Raw genomic sequence first — 16,847 nt, 5'->3', positions numbered from 1 at the left:
TAATGCAAAAAATAAAAAAATTACATAAGCAAATGAAAAAATTGTATTTTATTATGCTGTTAAAAACTTAAGAATATTTTTCATAATTTCTGAAACACATGATAATTTGAAGAAGTAATTTAAGAAGTTTATGTGTAAAACAAAATACTTTGTAATTTTACAATATAAAATTTTATATAATAATAAATGGAATAAAAATATGAGAAATGGAAAAATATTAGGTAACGTGCGATTTAAAAAGTTAGATTATGAAACTGGAGTAGTTTTAAAATAATAATAATAATTTTAATACTTATTTAACTTTAATAATACAGGAGTGCGTTCCAAAACTTGACTCTGTCAATTCCGAATATCTTTTATCTTTATTCAACATTCGATGACCAACAAGGATAAAATACTCGAGTCGATTGACAGATTTGAATTTTGGAACACAACCCTGAATTTACGCACCAAAACAAGTTTAGTTAGAGCATAATAATAAAGATTAGATAGGTTAGGGATTTCATTTACTGATCTCATTTCATTTACTGATTATCAGTGGCATACTTGATATTGATATCAGTAATTATTGATATGATACTGATTCAAACTTAGAGAGTATATAAAAAAAAGCAAACTTTAATCTTATTTAAATTTAATAAATTTAATAAATTCTAATCATGATAAACGATAAAGACTTAGAGCTTGCACACAATAGAAGAAATAAGGAATTAGAAATAAAGAATAAATAAAACGATTTTAATTTATTAAAAATCGGAATACACAGTTTCTAATAGGTTGAAATCATTATTCCTTATTCCTATATAATTCCTTATTCTTGCTATTGTGCGCAGCCCCTTAGGCTAATTAATTTATATTTTCTGTCTTATAAGTCTGCTGTGACATACGTTGAAATATAGTAACGGTATCACTATGTTTTTATTTATGTAAATAACACTTCTATTGCGTCATATTACGAATATAACGGAATAGCGTTACAGTATCATGTAGTTCTTAAATAATCCGTAAGAAAGTATATAAATACAATAATTAAATTTTTAAGCGAAGTATGTAGTGCCATTTTGGAGTGGCAATTGGTTGCCAAACCTGGTTTGGCAACTTTACTCTAGGTGATGATTCTTATTTATTATTTTATTTTATAAATAAAATTCTGGTTATGGTCACAATCAGAAACTGTGTATACAATTTTCGATTTCTTTTACGATAACAGTTTCTTTTTTTAATCTTTTTCGGTCTTTTTTGGTTCAGGATTAGAAAGTCCGAAATTCAAGCGTCCGAAATTTCAGCTCTTTTATAACTGTGACTGTAATCGCACCTTGTGTATACTGGGTGATCCTATCCTATTGCACGCTTGCATTTGGCAATAGGCTGGACGAATTTGGCTATTGTCATAAGTTAATAACTCGTTAATCCCATTGCGAAAATTATAAAATGATAGAGAACTTTTCTTCTCAGTTTAGTCCATTCTACTCTTATGCGAAAGATTTATCGTTACTTTTCAAATGCCCTGTATAATAAAATATAATGTCCAACTACTATGAACTTTAGTAATCTTTATACTCGCTCGAGGAAAAGGTTATTTGCTAGACGCAATTATCTTTTGCTGGACGCAAAGAATAAATGCCGGCAAAAAATATCAATAAAAAAATGTATTTTCTTCATATCTAATTACATAGCGATACATTTTTCTTTCTCTTGCGAATTGATTCATCTCTGCCAAGCACTGATATGTGAGATTGTTTATTATTTGCGTTTATGAATATTGTAATAATTTAACGAAATATAAACGCTTAGGAATCAGTGGTGTCGGTATGAAAGTTGGAGCGCAAATTTATTCTTTTTTAATTTTACTAATATTTAATTCTTCTCTTCAATCATTACAAATCGCGCAATCATGAAGAATTTTAAGACTCCTGCATACAAATCTATTCTATCAGTTGCAATGTAACACCCATTAGCGATGTGCGCATGCAAGATATGTGTGGATTCGAAGCTCTCTCCCCGCATGATGACGCATTCTCTTCTGTTTTATAATATAATAGGACAATAAAACGTTAATCCAACAAGACAACAAAAAAAAATTAAAAGTTTCTAGACACTTCGTATTATAAACTCTGTTCTGAAAAACAAAAGAGAATGCGTCAATATATCACGCTACGTTTTTTTATTATATTGATGATTTTATTTATGTAAATTCATTATGAAATCTACAATGTCGTATAGATATCATAGTCTACATCAGTAGACTACGCATTTATTTATGCAAAATACTTAATTGAATATTTTATAAAATACTTATTTTGTAAAATACATAAATTATACATTTACAGATGGCAATCTTTTTACTTTACAATCACATCCTTTTTAATCCTTTTTAATAACTCTTTAACGAACAACGATCAATTGCTAAAACTGTCCGATAGTTAATATTCAGTTAAGTATTTTGCATAAATCCGCAGTTTAGACATCATAATGTTCGTGCGATGTCTTTCGGTGCTCTATGACAAATGTTTTATTGAAAAATATTTCTATTTTAAGATATTTTTTGCAAGAATTTTTAAAATGCATTTTTCGCTTCTGATTATAATCTAGATTTAATTAAGATGGTTAATTAAGATGGCTATATAATAATGAGACACAAATTTTAATAAAATGTTTAAACAAATAATAAGTACGAATCTCAGAAATAAATTAAATATATATTGCTTTAAATATAAATTTTGATATTGCTAAATCAATTAATATTTATTTTCAAAGCGAAAATGTTTATTGATTTTTTATCGTTTTTTTATTTTTACGAATTTGCGATAAATTTTATTATTTTGATCGAGCTATATAAGAAAATAAACTTTTTTGAGCGAAAGAAATTAATGTGCATATTATATTGGGTTGTCCGGAAAGTTTACATTGATTTTAAAAGAAAATTGAAACGCAGAAGATTTAAATTTTAGTATACATTTATTAAATTTAAATCTTTTGCGGCATGAACTTTCCAGACAATCCAATATTTCATCTGTATTTTACTGCATATATAGTATGATATCCTTGAGAGTGCGATTATATAGCGCGGTATCCACGAGGAATCTTTCCTCGTGCAAGGAAAGATTCAGACCAACTTGACTGACGCGAAACAGGTTGGTATTCATATTTGATTTTTACATTTAAGACTATCTTAAATATTTAGGCTGGCGTCCCATGACGTGGAAATTTACAACGGAACGGAACAGTGCAACTACCCAGCAAATGAGAATGGATTGAAATGAACTGAAATGGATTTTCAGATTTTCAGAAATATTGATTGATGAATGTTAAAATAAATGTTTTTCAATCCTGAATGCATTTTTATTTATTTATAGGAATTGCATAAAGCATATCTCTATGCATATCTCTATGCCTTTCAATCTAAAAATAATATTAGCTTTTTCTGTGCACAACACACATTGTGAATATTGTTCAATTCAAAATTTTGAATAGGAAATAGGAGCAGTTTTTCAATCTAATTGCATCCAATTGAATCCAATTGAATCCATTAATTAAATTAAAAAAAATTTTTAAATACGCTTTAAAATACACATTCGGAGAGAAAAAAATTTCAATCCATTTTAATCCATTCTCGTTTGTTGGGCAATTATAACTCTGCAGTCATTAATCTGCTTTTTTTTCTGCGATTGTCATTTAATTGGTCTCATTGTTTCCGTTTCGATATAAATTTCTGCTCTGCTCATGGGATCGGTCTTAAACGGGGAGCATAGATAATGCATAAGAAAATGTACCAATCAAAGTCCTTCGTTTTCTTCCTTTTCATGAAATAAAGAACTCTGATTGGTTGGATTTCTTATGTCTTATGTGTTATGCGAGAGTCTGTGCTCTCCGCTTTACGATCAATGACCTAGTTTCCATCGAGGATTTAATTCGGATCAGAATGTAAGAATCAACCAACTACAGTTGAGTATTCCCCTGTTATAGTCAAACGACAGGGAAATGCTCGACTGTAGTTGGTTCTTACATTCTGATCCGGATCAAACCCTCGGTGGAAACTAGGCCATTGTTGCGGAATTTTGTATACAGCAGCTCTAAAGGCCATTTTATACAAACTTACATAGCCGCATAATCATATGCATAAAGAAAATTATCCAATCACATTTCTTATAAAGGCAAACATAAAAATACGATTGAATGATGTCTTTATGCATATGTTTACGGCTATGCAAGTTTGTGTGGAATGGCTCTAATGCTTGTTCTACAATAGATAAGTCGTTAGCTGTAAGAAATTGGCCAATCACAGTTAAGTGTGAGAAGAATAATCGACTGTGATTGGTTAATTTTTTACAGTTTATCGTTTATGACTATTAGAACAGGCCTAGATCTTATATAATAGTTTACATTGTCTACACTTAAACGTAGAATATTATAAGGTTTGTTCGCGTCACATACTCCAACATGTTTTGATATCCTACCATCTACCATAGCTCCTACTTGCTCTAACGAGCGCGTTGAATGAGAAGTTACGGTTGGAGGAAGGAGGAGCATATTGGAGCATGCGATGCGATATAATAAATCTCTAATTTACACGTAAATGCACAAGAGCCCGATATTCTTGAGCACATATAAATAATTTTCGTATACAAAAATGACAGTTTCTCGATTGTGATTGGTCAATTGTATACGGAATTACTATTTTCGTATGCGATATTTGTTCAAGAATAAAGCCCCCTGGTTCCCAAGTTGAACTTCAAGGTACATTTTCATGAATCGCCGAATCGACTGCTTCAGTCGTGATCTAGTTTTCACCGAGGGTTTAAACCGGATCAGAATGTAAGAACCAACTAACCAACTATAGTCATTCGACTGTAACAGGGGAATTCGATTGTAGTTGGTTGGTTCTTACATTTTAATGCGATTTAAACTCTCAATGGAAACTAAGCCAGTAACAAAATTAACATTTGATATTTATAAATTTTGTCTACATAATTTATTGTTACCCTTTTGTCGCTAAACGGTCGGTTCGAGTAGCACGTGAAAGCGTATTCAACATATTGGTCTAAAGTCAATATTATATGCATCTATTTGTGTCGTACGAATTTTTCAAGCATATTAATTGGCTGTAAGATAAAAAGGATCTCAGACCTCTTTGTCCTACAGCCAACAGGTTTAAAAAATTTGTCGTACGACAAAAAACGAATATATATAATATTTAGAGTGATATTTTATTTGTGCGTTTTTGTCGCACGACAAATTTTTCAAGCTTGTTGATTGGCTATGGGATAGAGAGATCCTCGGATCTCTCTGTCGTATGACAAAACTTAGCAAACAAAAATGGATTAAAATGGATTGAAATTTTTCAATCCGAATACGTATTTTAAATAGCGAATACTTTCTTTTAGATTTAATTGAATTCAATTGGATTCAATTAGATTCAATTGGATGCAACTGGATTGAAAAATTACATTTCTTATTCAAAATTTTGAATTTACAATGCACATAGAAAAAGCTAATATTATTTTTAGATCGAAAGACATAAAGATATGCTCTATACAATTCCTATAAATGAATAAAAATGCATTCAGGATTGAAAAGCATTCATTTTAACATTTGTGAATCAATATTTCTGAAAATCTAAATCCATTTCAATTCATTTCAATCTATTCTCGTTTGCTGGGAAGGTAGCAACATAATGCAGCTACTTGAATTTGCTATTTGGCTCTTTCTTTTTCTTTTTTCTATATTCTTATGTCAAATACATTACTCATATATCTAAACTATCTTTCTCTTACTGTTCAATTACTTCTTTTACTATTACGATACTTATAATCCGTCCAGAGCCCGTATTCTGTAACTCGTTAAAACATCATTGCGCAGATATCTTATAGTATTTAAAAAGCTGCGCAATGATGTCGTAATGAATTATAGAATAGGGTACCAGATAATTTTTTAGTTTTGCCGTTTTGATACGTTGGCAATTGATGACAATTGATGATTCGGTGCGCCTGCTTGCAATGTTGTTTCACTTTCATGTGATGTTTGGCGATTCTGGCGCCGTCTCTTTCCCTTCCGGCCGATACCGTTTGTCGTCAAGCGGGGCCGCCATGATCGTTTCGGCAGTGTTGTGTAGACTCTCGAAATTCTTCGGCCATCAGGGATACGAAAACACGTCCATTTTCCAAAGCGCCGTAGACGGAATCGCATCCCGCGCGCATCTACCGATCACGCTGTGCACTGCAATGGCGGTGTAGACGTCCTCGGGGCGCGGGGCTCGCTTATCTCACGGTGTAAGTATTTTAATCTTGTTACGATTTTTACAATCTCGTCTCGTCTCATATATTGAATCGCGGTATCTAGGAGCGATCGGCGATGCCGACGACGTCGCTCGCGCGTGATATACAGCGTTGTAAAGCTGTAACGTGCGATCGCGAAAAGACACTTTCAGCAACGTTCAGCTCGCTCTACCGTTCGATCGTACTTTCGAGAACTCGCGTTTATACTTCCATATTGAACGTATTCGCCAATTTCGCGCGTGTATTACGTCCGCTCATCGTGAAAAAAATTCACGTTGCATCGATAATCGTTGCTCGCCGTATATACGGTGTAAGGACACTTGCATGGTGCGATGCGCTTTGCGTTATCTGCACGAAATTAGGGCGTATCAGGTTAGGACAATCAGAGTTGTGTGATTGAAAGCAGCGTGTTTGCAAAATTTTCGTTTGCCCTTCGTGTTCTTCCCGCGCGAGGATACGGAGGGAGCGAATCCGATGTAATCTGCGAGATCGATGAAGATGTGTCTCTCAATCGTAAATTATGGTATAGCAATGTAATCCGATCGAAATTGCGGTACTTATATTTTAGCTGTAAAACTTCCGTTAGAATGCTAATCTCTTTCCCGCCTTGTACAACAAATTGCAACAAACTACACGATATCTTCATTGTCTTGCTTTTAGAAATATGAGTCATTGGAATTGATTGGCACTTAAAAAAAATAAATAGCGTTTGTGTCATATATGTATGTGATTCAAATGTAATATTACAAATGTCTCATAGTATAATAGTTTTGGAATATTTTTTTGTATTTCATAAGTTATATTATTATACATAAATTTCAAGCATCACAATATTTTTAGGATATTAAAATATTTAAAGCAAAGTATAACAGCACAATGGAATAAAACATTAATTTTCCATGAACTAGATATAACATCCCAGCAAAATGAATTTCTATAACTTTCTAAAATATATTGCACGCATGTTGCTAATTTCATGCAACTGGAGAGTGCGTTGTTACTCATCAATCATACTAAATTATAGTATATTTATGAAATATAGTATAAGATAACCTACATATAGATACCTATATATAGATACCTACATATAATCCATGTTGATTTTTCATCTTGTTTGCAGAAGATTAATAAACAAGTAAGATTTAGAATTGTAATTATTATTTTAGACTACATTGTGGCTTGTTATCTGAATGGACAATAAGGTGGATGTCATAGAGGCTGAAAATATTTCAATGATTGGAACATCTGGAATTTTTCACTTGCCCGACGTACCAGAGATATCGGAGGCATTAGAATCAACTGGTCTTAGCCCCTTGACTTCTTCCTTAGATCAAGCTCTTACGCTACAAGAAGATAAGGCTCTTTCATCTGAAGTTAATATGGGCATTGAAGATACATGGTAAAAATAATGGCCTTTTCTAATTTGAGAATAATTTGTCCAATTGTATAATATCTTTTTGAAATATGCAAATATATAAATAATTATTAAATATTACTCATTCACATGACGGCAAAGATCTCTCGCATACCAATAAGAATTACATGATTTAACATAGGCTGTGCATTGCTCGTATCTAATCACTGAGTGATATATTAAGCTAGACAGTTGTTCAAAATAATGAAGCCATTATCCTGTTTATTAAGTGATTGGATTTTAGACCTATAGATCCAATCAATTGCATTGAATTATTCGGTGAACAGGCTAGCTGCTTCATTCAGTTTGAACAAGGCAAATGATAGTGAGTGACACAACAGTCACTTTAAACAGCTTTTATCACAATTCGATGTTATCTTTGTTATATTAGAAAATTCATTGCTTTTATAATTTAAATTTTCTACAAATCAGACAATGTATTGTGTAGATAATATTTAAATAATATTTAAATTTATAAATAATATTTAAATTTGATTAATGTACATAATGTATTAATAAATATATTTTTTAGTGAACTTATAAATTTTATAGTGATTTCTACAAATTGTGTGTCTTGTTTGTATATATCTGATTGATCTCATCTTAGCAATAAAATTAACAATAAATTAATTAAAGCTTCTTTACTTAAAAACGAAAACAAGTAATAAAATATACATCACTGGATGCCCAGCTTAATCCTATCTTTAATTGCTCATTACATCATCTTCTTAGGACTGAAGCAAACAGTTCAACATCAGACTATGCGATTCCTCTTCCTCCACCGCCCGGATTAAATGATTTCACAGATATGGGTGCCGATCCTATTGGTGATTCTGGAACTGGTATAGAACATGGTCCGTTTCTGCCACCAGGTACACCAACACTTAACAATATCTTTGCAGAAGCTGGAGATTCCCATGATGATTCGCCAATGGGTGAGTGTCTGGACGTAGTGTCTGGAATATAAAACTTATGATGATGTACGATATATTTTTATCCTTTATAAATACTTTCAGAAGTAGTTGTTCTGCCTGCAGGCGTCTGTGGACTTCGTAACTTGGGTAATACCTGTTTTATGGCAGCTGGATTGCAATGTTTGACTGCGACTCCTCCTGTTCTACGACATTTCTTGGATTTACAGCAGAGAGGAGAGAAACTACCTCCACCTGGATCACTAATGGCACACTTTAGTGTACTTCTTGGGAAAATGTGGTCTGGGAGATATAGCGTACTCAGACCAACAGAATTTAAGCAAACTTTAGGTGCTTACCATTCACAATTCAAGGATTATAGGCAAGTAAGTGTATAATTGTTAATATATCTAATCAACTATTATTTATTAATTATTATTTAGTATAAGATTGTATCGTATATGTTTAATAGCATGACTGTCAAGAATTTCTGGCGCTTCTGTTGGATTCCCTCCACGAACAAATGAATATGGCAAAGTGTGCCAAGAATTGTCAAGTTCCATTATCTACGAGCACTGCCAATTCTTTTAATTCTATTGAAAATTCAAATGGAAAGACCCTTTCCCCTGTCACTGCCACAGCTAACTCAATTTATCATTCAGATTTTTTGGAAATGTACGAACGTTTGTCATCAGAATATCCAAATAGTCCAAATGTGACTATGGCTGGTTCACCAAGAGGTAGGAAATTTATATAATGTAGAATGTTACATCTTTTAGATGTTGTCTTTTGAATGTCATTTCTTGATGTTTTATAAGAGTTTGATTCGTCAATTGGAGAGCTCGATAGTATCACGAATTCACCGAGAGATTCACCGTTAAATGGTGAAGATGATGAAGAGACGCTAGATTCTGATGAAACCATTGAGGCAAGATCGAGTACCTTCATTCACAATAAAGTGAACGAGGAAGAGGCAAATGAAGTTACTCCGACACGATCCTTGAGATTAGACACATTAATCGAATTATCAAAAAGCGTGCCTCAGTATGGCAGCTTATATGATATTCATAAAGAGGCTAAGACGAGTAATGCCAATTTCTTAGTAACGCAACAAGAGTGTAATAATGAAATTCATTATGATTCGCAAAAGTTTCCCAAGGATAATGTCCGCAGGATGCCATTAGATAATTCGAATCTTATGGAGAATCATGATTTTGATAATAAGAGCGTTAGTATTAAACGCATAAAAGAGGTAAATGTCCAGAAGGTCAATGGTAGTCTTGATCCCGCATCGACTGGTTCTGACATCGAGTATGATAGCGGTCTCGAAAAATGTAACGTGAAACGCATGAGATTAGACGATCAAGAGAAGAATCATAAACATGATAGTCTTGGCAGTGAAAGCACTCAATGCTCACGGATTCTACAGAATTATGGAAATGGCGCTATCGCTGCACAGGATGAGCTTGAGGCGGATAAACACTGGGCGAAGCACTTGCGATCAAATAGGAGTATCATTGTTGACACTTTTCAAGGCCAGTTTAAGAGCATGGTAAGAACTTTGCTGATATCGTTTGCTTATGTGGAGATTATACGTTGGAATTGATATCAAACATCATTGGTATTTATTGTAAAAATCTCCTATATTAAATCTCAGTAGTTTTATGTCTTGCTTTGAAATAAAGAAGCAGGATTTATTCTATTTTTACAATTTATAATTTTCTACATAAAATATATAATATATATATTATTATAAGCGAAATTTTTAAAGTCTATCGGTTTTTTTATTTAGAATAAGTTTTTCTTTAGTTGTAATTTGAGATAGTTTTTGAGAATATTATCTGTGATGCACCGAATATTTACAATTAAAATATGTTGTAGGTTGTGTGTTCAGTTTGTAACCACATTTCTGTTACATATGAACCTTTTATGTATTTATCGGTACCGCTACCTCATGCCATGGAGAGGCAATTGAATGTCACTTATGTTCCTGCGAACGGTGACCAACCTATGAGGTGTGTTATTTCCTTAAATAAGCAGTCTCGAATTGGGAAATTGAAAGAGGAATTGTTGAAAACGCTTGGTAAAGAAGATATTTCGGTGACAAATATTGCACTTGCAGAAGTGTTAGAGAATCACATAGCGAAGATTTTGGTAGGTACGAACACATATTTGTTTTCTTACTGTTATTAAAATATAACTTGTTTTAATGAAGGTTTTTTTTGTATATTAATGATTTTTTTCTAGTAATTGCTTGCTTTGTAAATATATTTAACAAAAATGTATCAATTGCAGTACTAACGATAAATTGATCGATGAGTTTGTTTAATACATAGTTTTGTACATAGATTTGTATATAGATATAAAGGTCTTTAGTAGCAACGTTATTTTATAAGAATTTAGTGTTATCGATAAAAAATATGATTTTATATAAAGATTGACTTGCGCTCGTTAAAGAAATCTAAATAAAGATAGTCAAGCCAGTACAGCTATAAATAGGCTTGTATTGTTACAAGCAACAGTCAACAGTCAACACTTGTATGTCGGTTGAAGAGTAAGAGTGGAAACATTCCAATGTTTACGACACTGTGGAATATACACTATCATAGGCACGGACGTCTGTATTTACCAGCTCGTATTGGTCTGTGACTATCCTTATTTAAATTATAATTCTGGTAAGAATGAATCTAGGTCTTAATTATCGCTTTGCATAATCAAGCTTTATACAAATCGAGAGATATCAGGCTGTTAAGAAATAATTGGAGAGTTAAGAAGGTGGTATGTCGAGTAGGATCGATTATCGCCGATACTACCCTCCTAAAGAAATTGTATGGAAGAACATTCTCGTAACGTGAAAACATAGTTACGGGGCTACATTTCATCGTACAGGCTCAACACAGTTTTCTCTTTATTTTCTATCTGTATTTTCTCTCTCTCTCGCGCACGCGCGCGCGCGCGTTATGATTTCACCAACGCTGTCGGTCTCTTATTGTTGTTGCTTTTTGACTATATTATTTTCCCCTTGCACCGTAGGTTTCGGGAATTACTTGCTTGCTGTAGCTTATCGTACTTAGGCGGAAACATCACTCTGTTGGATTCTACATCAAGGTTTTAAATTTAAGGACGACAATACACTCTTGAGACACGTCAATGATACGAATCGATCGATATACGCCTTTGAACTGACGGAACCTCCCGATGCGTACACTTCAGTGTCTGACGGCGGTGGGGACCGTCCAACGGAGATGGATTCTTGCCAAAGATGTACGATCACAGGTGAGGAAGTGCCGTGCATGATATGTCTTGAGGAATTGGATGGCGATTTGAAGAGGCACAGTGGAAACAGTTGTAACTTCATCATGTGCGATCCATGTATTGAGGTGAGAGTTTATCTAGAGACCCTCTTAATCAGAATCATGAAATAACATCTCTAATTTCAATTAGTTTTTTGTATCATATACCATTGTATAATATACAATTTACATATTTTTGAAAACAAATAATACGTCTACATACTATCACAGTCATGTCATTTTACATGAATATGACGAATATCACAGTTTTATATATATATATATGCTGAAAAATGTCGTTACCGACTTAATGACTTATCATGACTTGATTAGAGGGTCTCTCTCTCTCTAAGTTTACCATGTTGTTTAAATATAACAAAAAATTTTTTGTATTGAAAATTTTCTGTTTAATTCCTTATATTTAATCGATATATTTTTTGATTGCAATTCCAATCATTAATTGTGACGACAATGGAATAAAGAATATGCTTTCTGTGTTAAAAATCAGGGTTTGTAACTTATTTAAAACATCAGATTTTATTTAACTTTAACCTTTCGGAAGGCAATAGCAAACCAGAATATCTTTGCCATGAGAACCTCTTTTAGAAAACTGTTCGAAATTGGCGTCAAAAGTTTCATATATCTGCAAAAAGGTTACTACGTCTTTAACAAGAGAACAGTGAACGAACATTCATCCCAATGATGAAAAGACGGCAGTGCCAATCTAGTGGAAGGGGTGTACAAACGAGGCATACATTGTCATTATTTTCACCTCGGGAAGGTCTGAGATAAGATTGTTAAACGTTCTAGCCGGACGGCATCATAATGATGCGTACGAGAACCAGAAATAGCTTTGCGTTTTTCAAAATGCTGAGGACGCTTTTTTAAAAGCAGAGGCGACTGGAAACGTGAAGTTGAAATCTCGTATAATCCGCAAGTTCAGTCTAATCCACAAGCCTGGTAGTCATACCTGGAACTCAATTCAGACTAATCTGATGCTGCCGTTGAATCTGAGGGTGCTATCTTATCAAATTTTTGTTTTGATAGAAACAAAGCTTTGATTAATATACAAAAATATTGTGCAAATTGAAATCATTTCAAGTAAAGTCCAAACTTTTACTTTACAGAATTATTTCAAAAATCAAACGGAGCCCCAAATGTGTCCAATGTGTTCCACATACATGACAGCCTCATCGTTTACAAAAATAGATCAAACTGGTCGACCCAGGCCCACTGTACGTATTCTGAACGTACCTTTAGTATTGAGGCATGATACAACAAACGAAACGACGAATAATCGCAAAGGTACAAAGCTTTTTGGTTATCCGCACTTGATACGACTCCCATCAAGAGTGAACGCACGGGATTTGTATGACATCATCAAAAGGAATGTACCACATGAAGGACATTATACAATTCATTTTGTCGATGGACAGGTGAGATAATTTAATATAAAAAATGTATAACTTTTTGCAGCAAAGTCATACTAATCTAAAAAAAATTTGTAGTGCATTGTGTACGATTGATTGTCATAATCAATGAAATTATTACAATAACGAAATTATATAAAACGTAAAAAAATTACCTTGTTACTGAAATAATTACATCGTTTCAAAAACAATAGCCAAAATAATATAATTATTAATATATTCAAATACTTTAACATAAGCCTAAATTATTAAATACATGTTATATTAATGTACAAAAATATTTTTTTTTATAGGGTCATCATTGTTCACGATGTATGTATACAGCGCATTGTACGGGATGTAGTGTATCTGAGACGGGAATGGTTGCGCTACAGAACGGTGATACGCTTGCGGTTCGTTATACTGAATATGTTCCTAAAATTCTACATCCTATTGATCACGTTAGTGTCAGTAAGCAACGGCCGCACCATCCACTGTCCCTTTATGATTGTCTTCAAGCATTTAGTCAGAGGTAATTGATTTCTGTGAATTATTTTAGTTTTGTTAGAGATATTCTCTCTTGTGAGAAATAAACATAAATATTTTATACAGGATGTTAAAAAAACGATTCAGTATTTATATAATATAGTACATACCGTATACTGAATAAAAAAAAGCCTTAGTTGAACATATGTTTAAAACTCAATCATTTCTAAGATATAAAAAACAATTATATAATAAACAATTTTATTTGTTTGTATCATAACTGATTTATTGGCTTCTACGTATCGTATGCGATGTGAAGTTTACAGTATTTGCAAACCGCATTCTGAATGTACTGATTCTATAGAGATATTCTAGCGATTAAATGTTGTTTCTCTTATTTTCATTTTTACGTAAAAATGAATTTTTGGTGTAAAAATGAAAATAAGAGAAATAATCTCCAATGATCTGACATTGGCGACGCCATCCAATGTCAAACTGATAAGTTCAGTAAAGAGATCTTTTTAAACCCTACAACTTTGTCTGAAACATTTTTACAATAAACTTGAGATAATTAACCGGAACTTTTGGATCTTATATGTTTTATATCATTCTAATACTTTTTTTTTAGCGAAACTTTAGACGAACATAATCCTTGGTTTTGTCCGAAATGTGAATGTAACCAATGTGCCACAAAAACACTTACGGTACATCGATATCCTAAGTTCCTCATTGTATACCTTAAACGGTATGTAATATTCATTGCATATTACAAATGCTTTACAGATTGATGTTACAAATGTCTTATTAATCATGGATAGCTAATGCATTATTTTGGGTGATAGATTTGTGTTTTATGAATGTGCGAGTATGAAGTTAGATGACAAGGTCACATTCCCTTTGGTGGGTCTAAGCGTAGGGCGCCACCTTTATGATCTCTATGCTTGCGTATGCCACTTTGGAGGTATGTAAATTTAAGAGAAAAATTTTCTTTTTAAATTTTATCATTTTAGAAAGAATTTATTATAAGAAAGTCAAAAATAGAGATAAAACATATATATTTTTAAAAAGATTTATAGAAAAAATTGTTGTAGTTATTGATATAGGAACAATAGAATACAACAATGAAAACGTGTTGTATTATTTTCCAGCTTTCTAAAAAAAAATTTTTAATATCTCTAAAAATGTTTTTTAATGGATGCTGTACTTTGAATACTTTCTATATTTTAAAATTAAATATCCTTCCAAAAATAATTGAAACGTATTTAGAGATACATTATAAGTTGATGAATTTTTTGTCACATGTCAAATATAATTTTAGGTGTATCAGCGGGCCATTATACGGCGTATGCGAAGAATCCTCGTACGGACGTATGGTATTATTACAATGATGAGATTACGAGCAGACAGAAGCCACAAGACGAGGATTTTAGCAATGCATATATATTGTTTTATAGTCGACAAGGGACCAACTTGAAACCGTGCAATATATAACAAGTGGTGTATTTATCTTGATAGCCGATAGAACAAGTCGAGCAGTTAAAGAAGGAACGTACAGAGCTGGTGACAAAAGGATGGACTGTGACAAAAGGGGGATATTTGCGTTCTTCCACGTGTATTCACTGCGAAAGTTATTTGCATACTTTTGCAACATTTCCTTTATCTATTTTGTTGCGCTTTTGTCTCCCCCGTACATCCATCTCCCTTTCTCCTGCCTCTGCTAGGATGTTTTTAAAAGTGCAATGGAAGGCGTACTTTATGCACGCGTCGATTTACGCTCAGTTACGTGAAATATTGATAGCTGTCGCCATGTGCGTTTCTTTCGTGATTTGTTATAAGATTTCTCGATGAAAGCCAGCGGTGTTTTCTCAATCGGTACTTGCCGGTAGCGTTTACATTAGCGCAACTTAGGCCTGATCTATTTCGCGGATACTGTGAGAACTGAGCATATTTGTATTGAGCATATATTGTAAACGTATCGAATTTGTACAGTAGATGGTTAAATGTAGTTCTCGAGAATTCTAAACACGTAATTTATTAGTGAATAAAGATTGACATGTCATACTTGAAATCAAACTTGAATCATCGCACACTCGCCAAAGGCGGGACGTCACGCTTCGCCATGCTTTCTTCTTTATCTGAGCAGAGGAGCGGGAGGATATACGCTTACTAATAACAAAGTGTTGCGCTTATCCGATAATCCTTCGTTATTCAAGTGAGAACAAGAGGATTGTAAAGCGAAACAGAATATACACATTTTATAAAACGCAATTACGTTCATGGATTATTTATTAAATTAGTTATATGTATATATCGCAATTTTATTAAAAGATTAATCGCAGTTCAACATGCTCGTATTAGCACAGCAATGGTATAATACTAATGTTTTACGCACATTTTTAAATTGTTATAAATTGTTATAACACGCAACATTATGATGCGTATAGGCAATTATAGGATCGGCTCTCAAACATTTCTGTTTGTCAAATGTTGTAAAACTGACTCGAAGTTTCTCGATACTTTCTGTACAAAAGAATACTATTGCCATTGCGCGGTAACAATTTTCTCCGAATCTAGCAACTCTGGCTTTTTTACTCTTGTAACGAATTTATTTGAATGCATAAATAGCGCACGTACTAACATAGAAGTGTCCTACGATTTTGATACTTTCAATATAGCTTTATTTTAAACCAAAATAAGGGACATTATTTGAGGTCTCGAGGAGGTATTACTAAATTTTTTATACGTGTCCTTTATATTCTGGTTTACAGAGTACGACATAAATATTAAAAGTTATTAAAATCGGAGAGGGACACTTTTATGTATCTCGTAAGATTATTACATAATCTTACTAAAATGCGTATGAAATATTCAGAAATAATAAAAATACAAGTTTTTATTTAATATTCTGTCAATTTTTCTGCTTTTTGTGTGTATGTGTGTGTGTGTGTGTGTGTGTGTGTGTGTGTGTGTGTGTGTGTGTGGTGGTGTTTTATTATATATNTNANNTGTGTGGTATACTACTATATTATTTGTTCTTCTTTAGTACTACGTTTACGGTT

At 32.9% G+C, this 16,847-nt stretch overlaps 1 protein-coding gene across 1 annotated transcript; it reads left to right on the top strand.

Moving 5' to 3' along the window:
- The first annotated feature begins 7,465 nt into the window (after positions 1 to 7,465).
- LOC105617541 lies at positions 7,466 to 15,279 on the top strand. The gene is made up of 12 exons (XM_012199097.1): positions 7,466 to 7,674; positions 8,422 to 8,624; positions 8,706 to 8,986; positions 9,073 to 9,340; positions 9,419 to 10,152; positions 10,482 to 10,754; positions 11,723 to 11,980; positions 13,021 to 13,329; positions 13,617 to 13,834; positions 14,417 to 14,533; positions 14,631 to 14,749; positions 15,107 to 15,279. Exons 1-12 carry the CDS (start codon positions 7,466 to 7,468, stop codon positions 15,277 to 15,279), a joined length of 3,162 nt encoding a protein of 1,053 aa, XP_012054487.1.
- The last annotated feature ends 1,568 nt before the right edge of the window (positions 15,280 to 16,847 follow it).

The sequence above is a fragment of the Atta cephalotes genome (assembly GCF_000143395.1).
Source record: "Atta cephalotes unplaced genomic scaffold scaffold00013, whole genome shotgun sequence".
NCBI classification, from domain to species: domain Eukaryota; kingdom Metazoa; phylum Arthropoda; class Insecta; order Hymenoptera; family Formicidae; genus Atta; species Atta cephalotes.
Note: the sequence above shows the minus strand (reverse complement) of the source record. Positions and strands in the feature narration are given on the sequence as shown.

Excerpts from the sequence above, each read along its gene's own strand:
- LOC105617541 (XM_012199097.1), top strand. The coding sequence starts at position 7,466 with ATGGACAATAAGGTGGATGTCATAGAGGCTGAAAATATTTCAATGATT. Across the intron at positions 10,153-10,481 it reads AAGGCCAGTTTAAGAGCATG|GTTGTGTGTTCAGTTTGTAA; the intron begins GTAAGAACTTTG and ends AATATGTTGTAG. Across the intron at positions 10,755-11,722 it reads ATCACATAGCGAAGATTTTG|GACGACAATACACTCTTGAG; the intron begins GTAGGTACGAAC and ends TTTAAATTTAAG.